The following is a 20769-nucleotide window of genomic DNA, read 5'->3' on the forward strand; positions in this document are numbered from 1 at the left end:
TGCGTGTGCGTGTGCGTGTGTGTGTGTGTGTGTGTGTGTGTGTGTGTGTGTGTGTGTGATTGTATTTCTTTCTCTCCTGCTGTCTTTCTCTATGTGCATGTACATGTGTGAGAGTTAGAATAATGCTCTTCAATAAAAAAATATATGCATACTTAAAAACTGTTCACAAGATTCATGCTCGAAATCTACCCAAGTGCCACTGGCTGGTGCTGATGTTTATGTCCTATGACATTCCAAGGCTGCCAACAAGCCTGTTTTAAATGCATTGCATTTCATCCTACACCCACATGCATTATGGTGGCAAGGATCTTGCTGTATACCAGTGTTTCTCAACGGGGGCTTTACAGCCCCCTCAGGGGGCGTTGGGGAGTCCTATGGGGGGCGTTGAGGAGGAAACAGCTGGGAGTGGGTGGTGCTTGATTGCCATTGGGGGCATTAGACAATTTTATTTTAATTATTGTAATACTAAGAGGACGTTGGCAGGCTTATGATGAGGTTAAGGGGGCATTGGGAGGCTTATGTCGAGGTCAATGGGAAGTTTGTTCAAAAAAAGATTGAGAATCACTGGCATACACCATAGCTCACCTGTCACTTCTGACAAGATTACATGCATGTGGTGCAGCACAGCACACACACACCATGTCCCAGATCTGTCCCGGCCTTAACTTTAATTATTGACACAGTCAGCCATAAATATCCTCCATGTTTTGCCAGATGCCGGGGTTCTACTCTCAGGACAAATGCATTTAGCCGGAGTTGACTGTGTATATATACGGGAGCCTCGTTGAGTTCTTGTGAAGAGGTTTCCAAAAATAGAAAGGCTTTTCTCTCACTATATCCGTCCTGGGAAATTATTAATTTAATACAGAATTCATTTTGCAGCCCTATGAAGGCTTCCCTAGTGAACTGGATCGGGAGAGGTGAATAGAGCACACTTGCACACCGCGGTGCAAATTCAGGCTAACTGCGTGAAATGTGTGTCATGTTGCTAGTGAACTAACCGTCAACCATATTGTATTTCTTTGTGTCATTTTATCTTCCACACACCGCGCTCTTCCGTCTTGTTTGTGCGTCTCAGAAGTATCAAGTAGTTAGGAAATGGATCGCACTCAGTTTTTTCTTCTTTCTTATTCTTTTCTTTTTATTCAAACATTTGTGTCATTTGTGTCGTTCTATCCATTCAAATTCAAAGATATTAATATACAGTAAATTCTCTTACTGGCTCATGTAGGGGTTGATGGAGAATAGGTATGTAGCCTAGGTACTTTTGAGGTTATCTTGTGCTTTCACGCTTTCAAAACGTGGACCAACTGAATTGAGAAAATAAAAGTCTTTGAACAGTTAACGCTTTCACTATCGCCTACTGATTATTTACATTAATTAACTGGGTGTTGAATGAATCCCACATATAATAGAGATGAATGAAAGAACGAAGCGAAGGATAGCACTTGCACAGCATTTTTCTTTGTTTATTTGCCCACAAGTGTTTTGCGCATAGCCCTTGCTCAATGTGTAATACATGTCAAGAGAGAGCAATGGTCGAAATGTTTGTGGGCAGATAAAAAATGAACTAGAAGCACTCAAAGAGCGCAGACCTCCGCCAAGGAAGCTGCTTGATAGAACATTTAACTATGCTACACCTAGGGCCCTATGATTTCCGCGATACGGAAAACACGGACGGAATCACGGAATGTAGACATTTAAACGGAATTTGGTTATAAACGCGGAATTGCACGGAATTTTCCCATTTCTCATGATAAAATTAAAAATCCATTATTTTCGTCATCATTTATCAGTCTAAAAGACATTTCAAACACAAAACATGGTCACGATATCATATCTGGCCCACGCGAGGTGATGCGCAAAAGTTCTATGCTAGATCCATGTCAGCGCATGTTGACAGTGAACGCATCCAAAGACGCACCCCTCTCCCACGCGGCACTTCCGATTGTCTCCCGTCCTAACACTGACCGTCAGAGCATTGAAGAAATCTTAAAAACTCAACATGTCAAGAGCAGGCAAGTTTTAAGTAAACAGGTAAGGAATAAACACGCTGTTCTGGCCGTCTGTTACCAAGACTATGCGATGCAACCCAGAAAGGACGGACGGCTCTCCACTACACTTTAATAAACAATGAAATCATCCGATGCGAGACACGAGTTTGGAGTGTGTTACAACACATGTGACCGCTGGAAAATAAAAACTGAACAGGCAATGCTTTAATCATGGTGCCAATATTGATGCAATATTTTCATTGAAATTACAAAAAAAAAAAATCTATTCTAAATCTCTTTGGACCTCCACTTAAAAGATCCTGGTGGTAGCCTATACGTTGTGTATATTGCCATTTACAGTATTTCTGGAAATATTACACACTGCTAGCGGGGCTGTACAATATATATCAAAGCTAATGCCAAATCAAAGCCATAAAATTGACAGTGTGCAAGATAAGGGTAGTGCAGAATCACTGCACTTGGACACAGCACAGCTCATCGCCCTTTTGCCTTCTCTGTCTTCTCAAGGTTTTTTTTATTGTTTGGATATTTGTTTAGTCCTCTGTGGTGTTGACATAGTTGCCAGGTTTCCAAAGAATTAGCCCTCCAGAGAAGTCGCTGACAAAATTCCAAAGTCCTTCCTTTCCCATGCCCCATGGTAAGAGCCGCTCTAAGAGGCGCTAATGTAATATATATTGGGTTTATATTTTTCCCTGGAATTGATTTTGTAGGTGGTTCTCAGTGTGACCCGGAATGTTGTTATAGAGGACGGATTATGTCCTTTTCAGAAGGCGTTGGCTTCTCCTCAAATGCGATTATGTTTGTGCAGCTTGCTGGTGGCGCGACATGACATTGTCTACAGACCTACTGTACACGGCGTGCCAACCCTCCAAAAAGCAAATTTTTTAGGCTACCTACAGATTGCGCAACTGACGTAGTGGCATCCCAGGTCCAAAAAAAGTATACTTAAAGTGATACTGTCCCATTTTTGGAAATAGGCTCATATTACACCTCCCCTTGAGTTAAATAATTGAGTTATACCTTTCTCCTGTACTTTCAATCGTTCTCTGAGTATGGCAGTGCAAATTTTACATCCATGCTAGCAGTTAACATTGAGTCCTATGAGACCAGCTGGCGGCTAACTGGTCTAGGACTCAATGTTAACTGCTTCCTTGGAGGTAAAATTTGCACTGCCATACTCAGAGAACGGCAGGAAGTACAGGAAAAAGGTAAAACTCAAATATTTTAACTAAAGGAGAGGTGTAATATGAGCTTATTTCCAAAAATGGGACAGTATCACAATAATATGTACTTAGGAAGTACTTCTGTATTTTTAATATACTACAGAAGTGTGTATGAAGTTGTTACATTTTGGAACAACTTTTAGTGTATGATTAAGTAAAACTTAAGTACAGTGTATTTAAAATATACTATTAGGAAATGAAACATAGCCTACTGTATTTCTAATACACTAAAGTCCTCATTTTTTTGACCTGGAATACATGTGATTGTCTAATCTACGTCAATGTGTCTAATCTTTCACGCTGTAATGAATGTACAGACCCTCCACTAAGTAAACCAGATTCTGACCAACTGGCCAACCATCATAGTTCCATATAGACACTGAACACTGAAGGTTAAAAATCTATGCAATACATATGTTGATATCAGCTGAAGAACCGATATGGTGGTGCATGGAGTCACTGCACATGACCAATAAAAAGGTCCAAAATCCATGCAGCAGCAGTAAGTCACTGTGTAAATATGCAAAGCGACCCTTGTCCAAAACTACAGCAGAGTGAGTGGTGTACACTTGTGCACATCAAGTGGTGACTTGCCGCCCAGTCCATTACTCAGCCCTGAAGAAATCCCATTGACACGGTATAATAACACGGCTAAAATGTTGTTTTTAAGGGATGAAATGGGGATCACAAGTCACTCTCTGGCAAGCTCCATTGGTCCTCTGGATTTTCTCTGCGAGGTCAGAGAAGAACCAGATGTTACAGTGCATGGTCACTCTAGAGCAGTGTTTCTCAAAGTTTTTTCAGACCACGGACCACTTTGTCCCAAACTAAATGTTCAAGGACCACCTACCAACTGAATTGACGGGGGTCGCTCATGCTACAAGTCACGCTGCAAATTTAGATGCAGATAACTTGTTTATCACATCAATTACAGTCCTGTCTTATTGTAGTGAGAGAATAAGTTTAGATATGTCTAGACTTAAAATAGTGCTCTCAACATTTGCATCCTCGCTGCAACTTGAAGTTTTTCGCAGGCCACCAATGGTCACCACTGCTCTTGAACACCACTACCACTTTAGAACTGCCGTTCTCAAGCAGTTTTGGGCCGAGGACAATTAATAGACCAGAACATTCTCCAGGGTGTAATCCCACCACAAATTACAGTTATCACAATTGTGGTGGTGGTGGGGCATGCGATGTACCTGTAGTGGAAGTGGGCGTGTTTGTGTTTGCATATACTTTATTTGCGCTTGTGTGTGCGTGTGTGCGTGTGTGCGTGTGTGTGTGTGTGTGTGTGTGTGTGTGTGTGTGTGTGTGTAGTGGTGGTGGTGGTGGTGGTGGTGGTGGTGGTGTATGTGTGTGTGTGTGTGTGTGTGTGTGTATGGGGGGGTAGCATAAACTCATTGAATGTCTTCCAGGCGAAGTTTAACAGAGGGAGGAGAATGTGTGTGCATGCGTGTGTGTGTGTGTGTGTGTGTGTGTGTGTGTGTGTGTGTGTGTGTGTGTGTGTGTGTGTGTGTGTGTGTGTGTGTGTGTGTGTGTGTGTGTGTGTGTGTGTGTGTTTATTCCTCTTCTCAGAGTCCTCTCTAGGGTATGCTTCATTTGTGTTAGTGCTTTGGCAAGAGTCCAGTGCACAGCAGTCCGACCATCTCCTCGGAGTGACACGTATACGCAGTGTGGGATATAGCCTAGTAGTAGCTCCCTTTGATTGCATTGTATTCCAGTATTTCAGGGGATCCGACACACACACACACACACACACACACACACACACACACACACACACACACACACACACACACACACACACACACACACACACACACACACACACACACAGGGGGCACGGGATATTCCACTCAAGCAAAAACCTTCTGGCCATTGTCATCTGTTTTGCATACATGACAGCCAAGTGATGTATCGCAGTTCCCCCTTGTTGCTTTAACTCAAGTCGTACAATGACATTTCCCATTTCTCTCTCTCTTTCTTTCTCTCTCTCTCTCTTACTCCCACAGGCTTTCTCTCCGTCTCTCACTCTCTCTCTATCTTAGTCCCTGTCTTTGCCCATAAATCTCTCTCCCAGTCCCTGTATCTCTCTGTCTTTTTTCTTTCTCTCTCTTTCCCCAATCCCCCCTTTTATGTACAAAGACAGTCTTCTGTTTTGCTCTCTGCCCCTTTCCTCTTTCTCTCTCTCTCTCCCATCCCTCTCTCCCTCCTCTCCTCCTTCTCCCCCTCCCCATGTTCGTTCGTTCGTTGATAGAGGGCATCTGGCTGTGATGTGTGAGGCACTGACGTGATGAGATCGGTCAGATTGGACAGGCACCACTTCAGAGACGGGCCCAAAGGCCATAGCATTAGCATGCCTACCAACCCGGACCTGACGTGGCCTCCCTCTCTCCCTCCCTCTGTCCCACCCTCCCTCTCTATCTCTCTCTCTCCCTCCGTCCCTCTCTCCCTTCCTTCCTCCCTCCCTCCTTCCGTCCATCCCTCTCTCCCTCCCTCTCTCCCTCTCTCCGCCAGCCAGTCAAGCAGAGCAGAGACAGCAGGCCAGCTATAGTGCTGTCCTTCATAAAGCGGAGTGGAGGAGGAGGAGGAAGAGGAAGAGGGGGGGAGGAAGAGGAGGGGTGAAGAAGAAGAGGATGATTAGGAAGAGGGGTAGGGTTGAGGAAGAGGAGGAGGAGGAGGAGGGGTAGGGTGTTGAGGAATAGGAGGAGGAGGAAGATGGGTTGGGTGAGGGAGTGAAGGAGGATGATGAGGAACAGAGGTAGGAAGAGGAGAAGGAGAATGACTGTTGAGGTGGAGGAGGAGGAAGAGGGGCAAAACGGGGTTGAGGAAGAGGAAGATGAGACGGAAGAAGAGGAAGAGACGAAAGGAAGAGGATGAGGAACAGGGGCAATGGGTGAAGAGGAGGAGGAGGAGGAGGAGGAAGATGATGTTAAGGAGGAGGAGGAAGAGGAGGATGACTGCTTTTGAAAGGGCCAATCCATCAGCATGCGCCATGCTACTTCCGGCTGTTTTATCATATTCTTTGTTGCCACTCAAAAGCATCCCCCCCCCAGTCAGTCAGTCAGTCAGAGATGAGATGAGAGAGAGATGCCAGGGCTAGTTTGGAATGAAGAAGGGAATGTGTGTGTGTGTGTGTGTGTGTGCGTGCGTGCGTGCGTGTGTGCGTGCGTGCGTTCGTGCATGCGTGCGAGTGTGCATTGCGCGCGTGTGTATGTTAGACAGAGACAGACAGACAGAGGGATAGGCAGACAGACAGACAGAGACAGAGACAGAGACAGAGGGATAAGCAGACAGACATATAGACAAACAGACAGACAGAGACAGAGAGAGAGAGAGAGAGAGAGAGAGAGAGAGAGAGGACCACAACTAGAATGCACACTGTGCCAGATGAAATGTCATTTTAGAATGTGACGGATGTGATTTAAGTCAATGGAAAGTAACTAGGACAGCTGTTTGTACATGCAAAGTGCTTTTGTTGATGCAGCGAGGGCAAAAAAAAACATGATCTGACAGCTTATGGCAAGATCTTCAAGAATTACACAAAAATACATTAGGGGCTAAATCAACAAACTGTGTAAACAAGTGTCAAGTCCGTTGTGATGTAGCTATTACTGTTTTTATGAACTGGCTTTAGTTTGCGGCGCTCGCTCTCTCTCTCTCTCTCTCTCTCTCTCTCTCTCTCGATCTCTCTCTCTCTCGACCTTTGTTTCTGAGTTCTCTGTTTCTCTCATCTCTCTCTTTCTAATCTATTTCTCTCCCTCTCTCCCTCCCTCTCCCTTCTTTCACAACAATGTCCCCTCAGTTGAACACATGCTGTTTGCATTGGCTGTTGGCTCGTGGACCAGATCTCTAAGCAGCAGCTTGTACTCAGTGATTTCATATTCATGTATGTACAGCATGTGATGATGTCAAAGGGGACTTGTGAAAGGCCTCTGAGGGTGCTGTGAGGGGTGCCGTGGGTATAAGCCCAAGGAGCAGTTGGGCGTGACATACAAGTGGGGAGGGGAGCCACAAGGATTAGGGAGGATTACGCAGGAAGTTTGTCTGATGGCCGCTGTGCAGGGGCGTCCGTTCCACAGGGGGGATAGGATAGGACAGTGGTTTTCAAAGTGGGGGCCGTTGGGGACCCCTGGGGGGCCGCGAGGGGATGCCAGGGGGGCCGCGGGAGGTTGGCAGGAAAAATATTGTGAAATCAACGTGATTATTTTATACATTAAATAACTTCAATATCTAAAAGATCCAAGAATAAGCTAAACATTCCAAGTGGAATCAGTTTCTTCTTTAGAATGTTATATGTGTATTATGCTTTCTGTAGTACTTGAATGGTTTTAGGAATGCACCAATTTCATCGAGTTGTGAAACCGTTTGCACAGAAAAAAAATAGTGTTGCACGGCCCATATCAGGGGGGCTTGACTGGAATGACTGGTATGTGGGGGTCTGGTATATGGGGGTCCTTGGCATGGTAAAGTTTGGGAACCCCTGGGATAGGACCAGGGGCTTACGATAGGCTACTCTCACCACCAGAGACGCTGACAGCTTTGGCCCTAGGGCCCTATGGCATACATAGTCACCTGCAAGTGCTCCCCTGATTGTCAGGGCGTCAATACAGTGCATCAGGGCGGCGCAATGACAGCCAGTACCACTGTTTTATGGATTTGTTGTGGGGTTTTTTTTTTGGGGGGGGGGCGGTTAGTGGGCTATCTAAGAAGCAAATTTATTGCAGAATATCAGCCACCAATTACTAAGTAATTAATTGATGGGCATAAGATGCAGTTGCACCACCTGACGTCTGAGCCTAAACCAATGTCTTTGTCCGACATACAATGTAATGAGGGCCCACTGCTCTGTGGCTCCTAACTTAAGGGTCATAAGGACAAGTGGGATGATGCCTCATGCCAGTTGTAAGTAGGCAGGGGTGTGTGTCTGTGTCTGTGTCTGTGTCTGTGTGTGTGTATGTCTGTGTCTGTGTGTGTGTGTGTGTGTGTGTGTGTCTGTGTCTGTGTCTGTGTGTGTGTCTGTGTCTGTCGGTTTCGTTGTGTCTGTGTCGCTGTGTGTCGTGTGTGTGTGTGTGTGTGTGTGTGTGTGTGTGTGTGTGTGTGTGTGTGTGTGTGTGTGTGTGTGTGTGTGTGTGTGTGTGTGTGTGTGTGTGTGTGCACATACGTGCGTGCGTGAGAGAGAGAAAGAGAGAGAGAAGCATTCCAGGGAGTCAGATGTGAAATGCCCCACATCAGCGCTTCTGAAAGCAGTGAAAATGTTGCTGCTTGAAATACAATTTTGTTATCTTTCAGAAACAAATAGGGTATAAGTAATATGAATGCAATATAATTATTTTCATTCATTACTTGTTTTTATTCAGTATTCAGCAGTGAGATTGGAGTTAATTATATATCTACTACCCCTTTCCTCCTGATTTTAGGATACACAGATCACATCTATGTGAAACAGATCACATTTACATGTTATTGTAATGTAAAGAAACAAATATTTTACTCTAGGGAGACATCAACTGTCTCTTCCATGTGTAGCATTACATGTGTACCACATATGTACCAAGTAAGACACTGATGGCACTGGCCGCCCTGTCATTTTAAATAATTAAACTGCCATGGCAATTTCATGTGATGCATTAAAAATGCATTGCCAGCAGCGGCGGCACTATCACGGAAACAGTTGTTTTGTCATGAATATTTTATGAGACTCAAATCACAATTAAGCTTGAACACTTGGCTGCTCTTCCTTCACAAATAGGATTTCAACTCAACAAATAGTCAGGATGACTGAGGACTGTTAATTCCTAGCCAGGCTGTGCCCTCCTAATGACGCAACACTTTCAGCATTGAAAGTCGATGATATTTCTTAAGCATTACAGTGAAACTCCCCTCAAAGTTCAATTCTTGTTCTGAGCTTAGATAAACAATGTTGAGAAGACTATGGGGGGATATTTTCTTGGGATTCCTCTGTCATAAACAAATTATCTATGTATCTGTGGATTGGGCAAGGAAAGTGACTTCATGAACACTGCATGGATAATATCCTGTGATGTGTGTATCTTCTAAGCCTAAATAAAGAAAAAAATACAAAAAAAAGAAAGTCGATGATAATCAGGTTAGTATATACAAAGAAACGGTTCAGTAGTAAACCAGAGTACGTTAACCATGTGGTAGAGGTAAATCATTTAATAGAAGAGCCTGGAGTACTTATTTTCTTACCTAAATGATGCCTGCACATATATCTATTAGCAGGTTTACCACTTCCTGTAGGTTTCAAAGCCTGGTTTATCACCTAACCATGTTTTTAGTATACCCCCCAGGTCTGGGAAACTGTTAACACGAATAGATATTTTTGGAAAATATGTAACCAGCACCACAGTGTGTCAAAATGGGCTGCGTCGCTGAAAGCTTGTTAAAGATATTTCATGTTTTATTTTATACCAGACTGTATTGTATTCCAAAATAAACCATGAAAAAAAAAGAAATGACCTTTTAGTTCCGTGGTTCCCAACCTTTTTCTTCAGGGACCCATATTTTTACCATTGTAAGCTTTGGTAACCCAATCGTGCGAGCGGACGCACAAGAGTGAGTCACATGATACTTTGTTTCCTGCGAAAACTCATTAGTTATCATTTTATTCCTCAATTTGTCTTCAGTCAAATATAGAATAACTGTTTAATGTATCACTTACATTTTGTTGCTTCTATGCATATATTAGTTTTAAATGCTTTGTTATTTATTCAACATGGGCTATATATGGTATTAAAATTAAACCCCTTAAAATCAAGAGTATTTCGCGACCCACTGTGGATCTTTGGCGGCCCATAGGACCCGTAGGACCCATAGGACCCATCTAGTTGGCCCTGGCAATGGCTCAAACAACTACTGGGCGAATAGACCAGCCGCAACGCAATTGAAGCGACAGAGAATAGCTTCTGTGCAGCAAGAGCGATACGAGCGATTGAAGCGACTAGAGCAGGGGTCAGGAACCTTTTTGGTGGAGAGAGCCATAAATGCCATTTTTTTTAAAGAAATGTTCATGAGAGCCATACCATTAAAAAAAAAAAAAAACACTGCGTAAAGCATGTATTTCAATTAAGCCCAACAATTTTAGAGTGTACTGTCAAATTCTTGCTTTTTGCTTTTATTGATAACAGGTAAGTATGGGGTTGCCAACTGTCAACTTCATTATGGTGAGGGTCTGGGAGAATTCTGTATTTCTTAGATGTAATTTCCTGCATTTTAACACTTTTTAACCCCCCTTGTCCCGTTTCAACTCAATATGGAACCCGTACTTTTATTTATAAATACAGGACGATTCCATATTTCAAGGGATCCTCAATTCAAGGCAACCCTAGATAAGTAAGAGCAATATACAGTTCCCAAAAGAGCCACATGTGGCTCTAGAGCCATAGGTTCCTGACCCCTGGACTAGAGTATGTCCATTAAGAGCAGGACGCAAGCATTCCAACATTCCCATTGGCTGTGGTTACTGACCTTTATACAGTTATTAGCTGTGGCGGCTTGTCGCCGAATCGCGTCATAGCTCATTTGCATAACATTCCCAGGAGTTCAACTACAAACTCGCCGCGCGAATCGCCTCTAGTCTCCAGAATCGTTGAGCAATTCAATACAAAGTCAATGACTTCCGTCGCTCGCCTCGCTCATGTCGCGGCTGGTCTATTCGCCCAGTAAGGCATTGTACTGTTACGCCGGGGGCCCGGGTGTGATTCCAGTCATCCAGTCGTCGAGGTCATTTCTCGGTCATCCCCCATCTCTCTTCCTGGCTCACTTCCTGTCACAATCTTACACTGTCCTAATCATTTACGGTATGAAAAATCTGTAAGAAGACAGAAAGAAAGAAATGAGCTACAGTACCAGTTCAGTAGCTAATGACATAACAAAAATCTAACCCTAAAAACAGACGTTAGAATGGTTTGAAGTGCAGCTCGATGGGTAGCGCATATTGACAGGACACTGGGTCATGTTCTGAAGGAAATAGAAAAAAGGTGAAGGTTAGCCTAAACCAAACCATGTTGCTTGCCTGTCATACAGACATTAATTTTAAAAGACTGCATTTACGTATAAGCGGTTAAAATGTGCGGTTATGCAAGTCTTTGGTGCAATGTTTTCCTTTGAGCTGCCTTTTGCAATGACTGGTTATGCACGTCTAATTTGAGCAAATCATTTCCACGGGGCTTAAATCAAGTCATTAACCTCTACATCTCGGTGGCTATAAAAAGAATTCACTCCACGACCAGGGAGATTAACTGATTTATTGCTCCTGACATATGCTATGGACTTGAATTATGTGACTTCTGCATGTTGAGTCATGTTAAGCATGTTAATTTGACCATCCCTCAGTCTGCCCAGGGTCGGATTAACGACCGCAGCCCAGGGGCCCTCATCTGCCAGAGGGACCCTGATTGGCCACAAGTCAAAAATTGTGGAATTTTGACAAGATGCGATATTGAAAAATTAAACTGAAATGTTGAGTACATTGTTAATATTCCGCTCCACATCTGGCAATCCAGCCCTGCCTCTACCCACCTCCTTACCTTTTCTTTTTTATGTTGAATATTTTTTTGGGCAATTTAGTTTTTTAATTTAGATAGGACAGTAGAAGATGGCGACAGGAAATGAAATGAGTGGGGGAGAGAGAGACGCCTGGAAAGGACCTTGAAATTACCTCTGGTCGGAATCGAACCAGGGTCCTTATCTTAAGGGCAGTCATTGGTAAGTGTATAGGGCGTCAGACGTGTAGCCCAAAGCTTGCCGGTTCGACTCCCGACCTGTTTGTAGGTGGGGAGTAATCAACCAGTGCTCTCCCCCATCCCTGATGGTGACCCCATGACTGAGGTACCCTGAGCATGGTACAGTCCCGCCGCACTACTCCCTTGGGGGCCATTGAGGGCTGCCCCTTGCACGGGTGATAATTAGTGCTGGACCGATACCGATACCAGTATTGGCCGGGGCCCCGATACTGCACTAAAATGGTGGTATCGGTAGATACCAACAAATAGGGCATCGATACCATTTTCAGATGCTCGTATGACTCTTAAACACAGCCTTGAACTTAGCTATTTTATATCATAGGTATTTAAAAGGTATAAAAAGTTCTACTGGAGTAGGCAGCAGCCTGACAAAGCCATAATAGCAATGATGTTACATCCAAGTAGTAGCCTATATAACTTTTCATATATATAAATTTCAAACAGAGTAGTATCGGTATGGTATCGGTATCGGCCGATACTGCACAGTCGGGTATCGGGTATCGGTATCGGGGCTAAAAAATGGTATCGGTGCAACACTAGTGATAATGCAATTTTGCAGTGTGCAGTGTTCACTTGTGTGCTGTGTCACAGTGACAATGGGAGTTGGAGTTTCCCAATGGGGCTTTCACTTTTCTTTTTAAATGGGACAGCACCTTAGCCCACTAAGCCGGGGTGCCACTAGCCTGGTTTTACCAGACCACATTAATATCTTTGTAATTCATTTTTGGTCTGGATCCTCCATGCCTTGGAGCGCTTGGGTGGTGCGCTCCACTCAGCTCTGGTATGAAATGAATGGTGACCAACCTCTTACAGTTGATGTTCATGATGCATGTTATTATGCACCCAAGTGCATACTGTAGGCTTATTGGCTGGCCGTCCACCTGGAGGACGACTAAACCCTCCTCAGAGAAACTTAATCAGACCATTGGTGAATTATGAGGTAATTCGAAATGAATGGTCTGACCTGTCAGCCTAGAGAGCAACCTCCTTTCAACACAAATTGTCGCACAGATGTCACTTCTGAGGGTGACTCCTACTACCTAAAATGCCCTGGAACGCCTGTCGAAGTGGGATCTCCAACTAGCGAAGTCGGGGGACTCACACTACTCCCACCTCATCAAATCAAAGTCGTATGATAATGGCAGCGCCCATGGAGCCTTTATTTAAAATGACAATAAATATTGACATTTATTTTCTCTTGTGTGCAGGTTTTCCAAACACAGCCATTTTAACTCAACACATTCTTCATGTTATTACATGATATTGTGTTAGCATAAATGCAACACATGACAGAATAATAGCTATTATTTATTATTATATACTTTTGGCTCATATCAAAACACCTCGCTAAAGTCAGCTAAACCACGGCGGTTGCCATAGTTGTAGAACACCCACTTCAATTGTCAGGAACGGGAGCTGAAAAATCCAGGTAGGATAAGTGTGATCTCCTACTAGTTTGGATTGTGTCTGGAATGGGCCAGTAGTTACGGCCATGCTCCCTCCTCCACTCCACCTCTTATTACCACTTGCCTCACGTCAGGTCATCTTAGCGTCATCAGCCTGCTCAACGATTTGAAAAAAAAGAAAAGAAAAAAGAACCAAAAACAAAAGAAAGGAGGAAAAAAAGAGGGGTGGGGTGGAGTGGGTAACAGCTTGTAACAGGGGCCCCGTGCATTGCTGAGAAAGCATTCTCTTCCCCCTTGACCATTTCATGTTCTCTCCCCTTTCAGCTAGAGCTTAGAGCACTTTAGGTGTTGAAAGGCTGGATGAAAGCACTGGGGAAGGTGACGGGATAGAGAGGAGAGGCCGATGATCCGAGACTAAATTTGTGGATTCTGGTAACGTACCGGAGAGGAGATCTATGTCAGTGTCAGACAGTAAATATCGTCATTAATCTTCTCTGTCGACTTGAGAACATGGAGGGGGAGAAGACCATTCGGAAAAAAACACACACACTTGGGGAAACTCTCACTCACTGACACTGACACAAACAGGGATACAAAGAAAGACACATGGACAAGCATGTTAGTTTATCCACTCATTTATTCAACACAAACCCATAGACACATTCGTTGACAGAGAGACTGGAAATGTATCTCTGCTTATTTGATTACACTTGATTGCACATAACGTAGGATCTTTTTTTAAATGACAATTGCTGATTTGGTTGACCTGTTTGAATCCTTCCCAGAAGCAGCAATGGCAGCAGCAGCGAACACACTTTAAAAGGTTAAAGGTTATTCGAAGAACCCTCAGTTGACACTGTGGAGGAACCTCTAAAGCCTTGTCCACACCAATAGGGCTTTCAGGCCGACCAGAACGGAGCCAGAGCCCACACCAGTTACGTTCGGCACTTAAGTGCTTATCTGCGTACCGCCCGTGTTCATACCGGGCTCTGTGACTGTGTTACCCGGATGAACCTGCTGACAGCCACGCTGTTGTCACGGTTCGCGGAGGAAAACCTAGTATTTTGTGGTTCACATTGCGAACCAACTTTCCGGTTCCCGAATGCTAAAATCTGTGGCGTGAACACGACGGCCGGTTCGCGATTAGGTGCGGGAACGGGCACCGGCATGGTTCTCAGTCGGCCTGAAAGCGCTACAAGAGCGACCTACGCTGCCTGGTAACGGAGGTAGCACAGGAAGTTTCGCCTTGAATTCGCTGTATTTGCTCTGGACGTGACATTGCGAATTCTCTAGGGGCAAAGCGAACTGAGCAACCAGAGCGAATTTCAATGACTGAATCAAGCTAATATTATGGTAATGAGCTATGACACGGTTCGGTGAAAACCAATTGGACTGTTAATTTCTCAGAATGTCCCAGGCTGTCAAGCCAGAGCTGTTATGTGATTAGCTAAGTCAAACATGTCAATGTCACGTCCTGTGCAAATGAAGCGAATTCATGGCGAAACTTCTGCTACCTCCGCTACCAGGCAGCGTAGGTCGCCCTTGGTCTAGACGTAGCATGAGGTTTCTATGAGGAGCCTTCAATTTTTTTACAGTGCGCAGGACTAGATAGATCACATGTTCAACATCTGCACCACACTCGTAGTTTCTACACTAAAACTTTTAGACAGCTGGACTGACATACATTTCATTTGTTTGTTGCAACTGTTGAAAATCGTTAAGAGTAAGAAGTATCATTCAGTACGTATTCATCCCCGACAATAAAACAATGCCTGGTTCACCAGTTTACACAGAAAGGTGGCAGGTTGGGGGGGGGTATAATCACTTTGACTACAATTACAATCTGTAACGCATGTCAACATCATCATTACAACTTGAATGATAACTCTACTAGGTTTGCCAACAACAGACCCTTTCCACCATGGACACTGGCAGCTTTGACCAGACCTGGGAGAAAAATCATCTGTAAGGTCCCCAATCCCTATACACACAGTACGTAGTACAGTACATTGTATTGAGGACCAAATTCTGGGCCCAGGGCAACAGACCCGTTTGGCCACACCCCTGTCAATAGGCCTGCTCCCAACATACAAAGGTCAAAGGGGAAATGCCATTCCCTTCAGTCCTCCCAGCTCCAGCTGCTCTGCTCTGCTCTGCTCATGTGAAGCCCATCTGTTTGCTGATGATGCATGTTTCCCTACCTGGACTCATACAGAAGAGATGATGGCACAGTGCACAGGCCAATCTGGAGGGTGATGGAAATAGAGCAATGATGATGGATGTCTGTTTGTGAATGTAGCGACAGAGAGAGAGAGAGAGAGAGAGAGAGGGAGGAGATGGTGTGTGTGTGTGTGTGTGTGTGTGTGTGTGTGTGTGTGTGTGTGTGTGTGCGTGTGTGTGCGTGCGTGTGTGCACACACATGCACGTTTTGGCCCCAAAATGTTGCCTATTGAATATATCAGACCATCTGGCTCCTTGTTTTGCAAGAAAATGAAAATAGATCCCTTGAATTTAGTCATGAATAGTGGCTAATGGTCTGAGCCACACTCATCATGAATAAGGCTGAGAACATGACCAACATGGGGAAAAACAGCCAATGAAAGGTTAATATGGAGCAACACTAATTAGACCCCCCCAACCCTCCTCTCTCACACACAAACACACACACGCACACACACATACACAGAAACAAACGCACCCATGGTCCACACTTCATCGCTGACACGTTGTGGTATTTTAGAAATGCATGGAATGAGAAATGGGTGTCTTTGTCTCTCTATTCAAATGAGTTGGCTTCATTGCTGGCCAATGACCACAATCAAGGTGACTGGGACATGATCTGCAAGTTAATTGGTGAAGCTCCCTCTTGCATGTAAGCATGATGTACGGTACTGCTACGGCACGGAGTGTTGCCTGATGTGTCTAATCCAATCCCGCCCAAAAGGTTCTCAAAAACCGCCAAAATGTGTTGAATTCCTCCCAATTTCAACAAACTGCATTGATTTCTATGGCCATAAAACTGCCGGGGAAAAAAAACGCCAAATGGCCATTTTTCCCATTTTTCCCCCCAGACCGCCATCCCAAGCAGCCCAATTGGGCGGGTAACCGCCCAATCTGGCAACACTGATGGCACGGCAGAAGCCCTAGCCTTTGGGGACACGTATACCAGCCATTCGGAGTACCCAATGACATTTCAAAGATGTTTTTTTATGTACTATATATAATTATATGTAAAGTGCCTATGTAACGAACATTCAAGAGAAATTGTAACATCCTCTTATGAAGTATGAAGCATTTGTATTAACAAAAAAAACAACCAATCAAAAAAACAACTGCAAAAAAAGCCAAAGCTGAGGTCACGGATGGGACCATCTGACATGGGGTTGTTTGTTTTTGTACAAAACTGGCATTGGTCACGCAATGAAAATGAAAAAAAGAGGCCTGTCTTTCAGTTCAGTACCTCAGAAACCTCCTCCTGCTGCAGAAGATGGATGCACTCCCTGTTTGTTTCACCGGGAGCGTACCTATGTTCCCCGGGTCCTATGTTCCCCGGGTCCTATGTTCCCCTGTCTTTGTATGGGAACGGGGACCATAGGACCCTTTTTCTAATAAAAGGTTCTATGTTCCCCGCATTGTATGTTTCCAAGTTTTCAAATTGTGCCCTTCCCAAAACCCATCCCTAAACCTAACCTGTCAGAAATGCAATGTTGCTGAGATGTAAATTTGTGCCCTGACCAAAACTATCCCTAAACCTAACCTGTCAGAGGTGCAACAACAACCTGCACTTTGCCATGTGGCAGCAGTCTACTTTGAAGCAGTGGGGAACATAGAACCCTTTTTTGAAAAAATGGTGCTATGTTCGCCTTTTAGAGGGGAACATAGGACTCGGGGAACATAGGGATGACCCCGTTTCACCCTACCGGGGATTCATCTCTCTGTGAAATATATAGTACAGTAAAGCAGTGCTAATTCAACACTTAAAGGTACACTGTGCAGGAAATGGTCAAAAAAGGTACTGCAACTATGCTGCTCATTGAAACTGGGTTGCCTATTGCCATATTTGATCTTTTCATGAAAGTTTACTGAGTAATAAACTAATATGTTCTAGTATGGCCCAAGTACAGTCATTTTTGCAGCAAAAAATGGCTATATCTGGAAATTCAAAATGGCGTACCATGGAGAAGATCCCCTTTTCATGCATGAAAAGTACAAATTTTCCAGTCATAATGAATACTGCAACTAAAAATCTTGCACAGTGTACCTTTAAAGAACTTCTGCCAATTTCAATATGCTGTTGTATTTGATCTCGCTACCCTTGACTCGTCAGTACCCTGTAATGCTGCATTTTTCCGAGATCTGAGCTATTCTAATGGGGGACTTTGTTTACATTAAACCCTTTCTTAACATAGGCCTACTCCAAATATTATCCCAAAAGGTATCACTGTTTGCTAGTTGTCTGCTGATGTTACATAACCTTTTGGATGTTATTGGGAATAAATAGATCAAGATGTTTTTTGAAATGTTAACAAACGCCTGCCCCCATTACAGTGACCAGGATCTCGGAAAAGGCTTTAAAAAAAATTCTCAGGTACTGATAAGTCCAGGGTAGTGTGAGCATTACACCTGCATGTCTCAATTGGCAGAAGGTATCCTTTAAGAGAGCTGGTATGAGTGTTACATTATGCTCCCTGCGTGTTAAATTAACAACAAAAAAGCAACAGTGCACCATCAGCAACGCGATCCAAGTCCCCAAGGGGGCCGCCAGGTCTTGTTTGTGTTGTCTCCTCCTCCTCTGCTGGGAAATCTGAGTCTTCTCTAGACCTCCCCTCACCACCTCCCCTGCCCCCCTCGCCTCCTGCACCTCCTCCCCTTCGCCTCCTGCACCTCCTCCCCTTCGCCTCCACTGTTCCCAGCTGGAATGGGAGCGTGGGCTGGGCCTGAATCTAGGTTATGTTTCGCACACTGTTGCTGTGGCCCTGTGCCCTCCAAGTGTCCAAGTGAGGGAGCGACGGACGAGTTGAATTGAGGGAGCGTGCCCAGGAATGTGGGGGAGGAGGACGCGGTGGTGTCTTTCTTGTTGTTGAAGTGGTGGTGGGGGTCGTGGAGAAAGCAGTGGTGGTGTTGTGCGTCAGGGCTGTAAAGAAACTTTTTTCTCCACCAGCCAAAATGACTAGTACAGTAGATGTTAGTCTTACTAGCCAAATACACACTCACTAATGGGTCAGAGTTGCTTGTACATTGGTCTTTTCTACCAGCCAAATGAGCATTTGGTATTAATTTAGAGCCCTGATGGAGGTGGTTGTGTGGACGGCAGCTGGGTGCTCCCTCTCGCTCCCATCAGGTCTTGTTCAGGCTGGCTGTGGAGGGCAGTGGTGCTGGTGGCGGTAGTGGTGTTGGTGGGGAGGTTGCTCTCCTCGATCTCCCATCAGGTCTTGTTCAGGCTGGCTGTCTCCACGCCGCCGTTGCCGGGGCAGAACCGCTGGCATCCCAGGAGGACGGCGAAGGCCTTGCGGAAGTCGGCGTTGAAGGCGTAGATGATAGGGTTGAGCGAGGAGTTGGCCCAGCCGAACCACACGAAGATGTCGAAGGTGGTCGGGCTGACGCAGGCAAAGTCCGACGGCCCGCCACCCTCATTTCCTGCAGAGGAACCGCCACCACCACCTGTGGCACCACCACCACCAACGTTACCCACGCCACCGCCACCCCTCTGCCCTCCTCCTCCTCCTCCTCCACCTCCTCGCTTACAGAAGGGCACCATGCAGTTCACCACGAAGAACGGCAGCCAGCAGCACACAAACACGCCCATGATGACCGAGAGCGTCTTGAGCACCTTGGTCTCGCGCTTGAACGACAGCTTGAAGGAGGAGGAGGAGGTGGCGTCCGACTCGGAGGCGGTGGTGGAGCCGCCGCCCATGCTGTCGTGGCGCTGCTTGGCGCTCTCGGCCGCCCGCTCTAGCGCCGAGATACGCCGGATCTGCTGCTGGGCGATGCGGTAGATCTGCGTGTAGGTGGCCAGCATGATGGCCACGGGGATGTAGAAGCTGACCAGCGAGGAGGAGATGGCGTACGTGCGGTTCAGGCTGGAGTCGCAGTTCACCGATGCCGCCGCCACCACAGATGTCGGCGATGACCCAGCAGAGGGGTGCCCCGTGGACGTGGAGGCATTGGTGCCCGTCATCACTGAGGCCATGGTGGCGGATGAGGATGTTGGGAGGAGTGGAGACTGATGGTGCTGCTGGTGCTGGAGGTGGTTCAGGTGGTGATACTGGGCGGCGGACGCGGCGGACGCTGCCTTGTGCCAGTTCAGCTGGACGGGGATGAAGGAGATGAGCACGGACAGGGTCCACGCGGTGCTGATCATCACACAGGCCACGCGCGGCGTCATCTTCCTCTCGTAGCGGAAGGGGCTGGAGATGGCCCAGTAGCGGTCCACGCTGATCACGCACAGGTTGAGGATGGACGCCGTGGAGCACATGATGTCGAACGCCACCCACACGTCGCAGAAGGCGCCGAACGGCCAGAAGCCGGCGATCTCCGTCACGGCCTTCCACGGCATGACCAGCACGGCCACCAGCAGGTCCGACACTGCCAGCGATATGACGAAGAAGTTGGTGACTTTGGAGCGCAGGTGGCGGAACTTGGTAACGGCCGCACACACCAGGGTGTTTCCCAGTAGCGTGGAGAGTATGAGCAGGGAGAGGAAACATCCGGTCAGCACCCGAGATGAGGGGTCGCGCTCCAGATGACCATTGTCCACCACAGTCGTCATGTTCTCGTCCATTCTTTTTTCTTGTCGGCGGCACTTGTGTGGATGGAGCTCAGGTCATTGTGACATGCAGACTTCCACTGGAACTGACAACAGGGGAAGCAGACTGGGGTTTTATTACAGTTATTTTCCGTGGACACATGACCTGCTCATAGGGAAAAAATGCTCATGATCATGTAATACCTGGGTTTTTTACTTTTTTTTTTTACTTAAATGATTATTAAGCTATACTCTAGTACGAAGTTGAATGCATTTTAATACATTCATTCATTCATTCATTCATTCATTCATTCATTCATTCATTCATCTATATTTTAATGCATTCATTTATGCATTCATTTTATGTTAAAACTGTTGTGCTAACAGCTCAGTAGATCAGCATATTTTGCCGCACATCTGTACGCCTATACATTCAATGATATTCAGAATTCTGAGAGTTTGTATAGTTTTTATCATTGCTTTGTGAAATAAAACACACTCTGTTGGCAAAGCATGACTACTCACCCATCGAAGATACAATTTCATCCTTTAATGACGCCAAAACGACTTCCACGGAGTTTTTGGAAGAAAAACATTTTTTTCTAGGAG

General features: G+C 45.5%; 1 protein-coding gene and 1 long non-coding RNA gene across 2 annotated transcripts in view; one reads left to right on the forward strand and one right to left on the reverse strand.

Annotated features, from left to right (window-relative positions):
- The window catches only part of LOC134440535 (uncharacterized), an 82548-nt gene that overhangs the window by 60666 nt on the left and 1113 nt on the right, over positions 1–20769 (forward strand). The window lies entirely within an intron of this gene.
- drd1a (dopamine receptor D1a) lies at positions 18755–20196 on the reverse strand. Its single transcript, XM_063190643.1, has 2 exons — positions 19159–20196; positions 18755–19029 (listed from the first exon to the last, which is right to left on the reverse strand). Exons 1-2 carry the CDS (start codon positions 20194–20196, stop codon positions 18841–18843), a joined length of 1227 nt encoding a protein of 408 aa, XP_063046713.1. The 3' UTR covers positions 18755–18840.

Source organism: Engraulis encrasicolus, chromosome 23, assembly GCF_034702125.1.
Source record: "Engraulis encrasicolus isolate BLACKSEA-1 chromosome 23, IST_EnEncr_1.0, whole genome shotgun sequence".
NCBI lineage: Eukaryota > Metazoa > Chordata > Actinopteri > Clupeiformes > Engraulidae > Engraulis > Engraulis encrasicolus.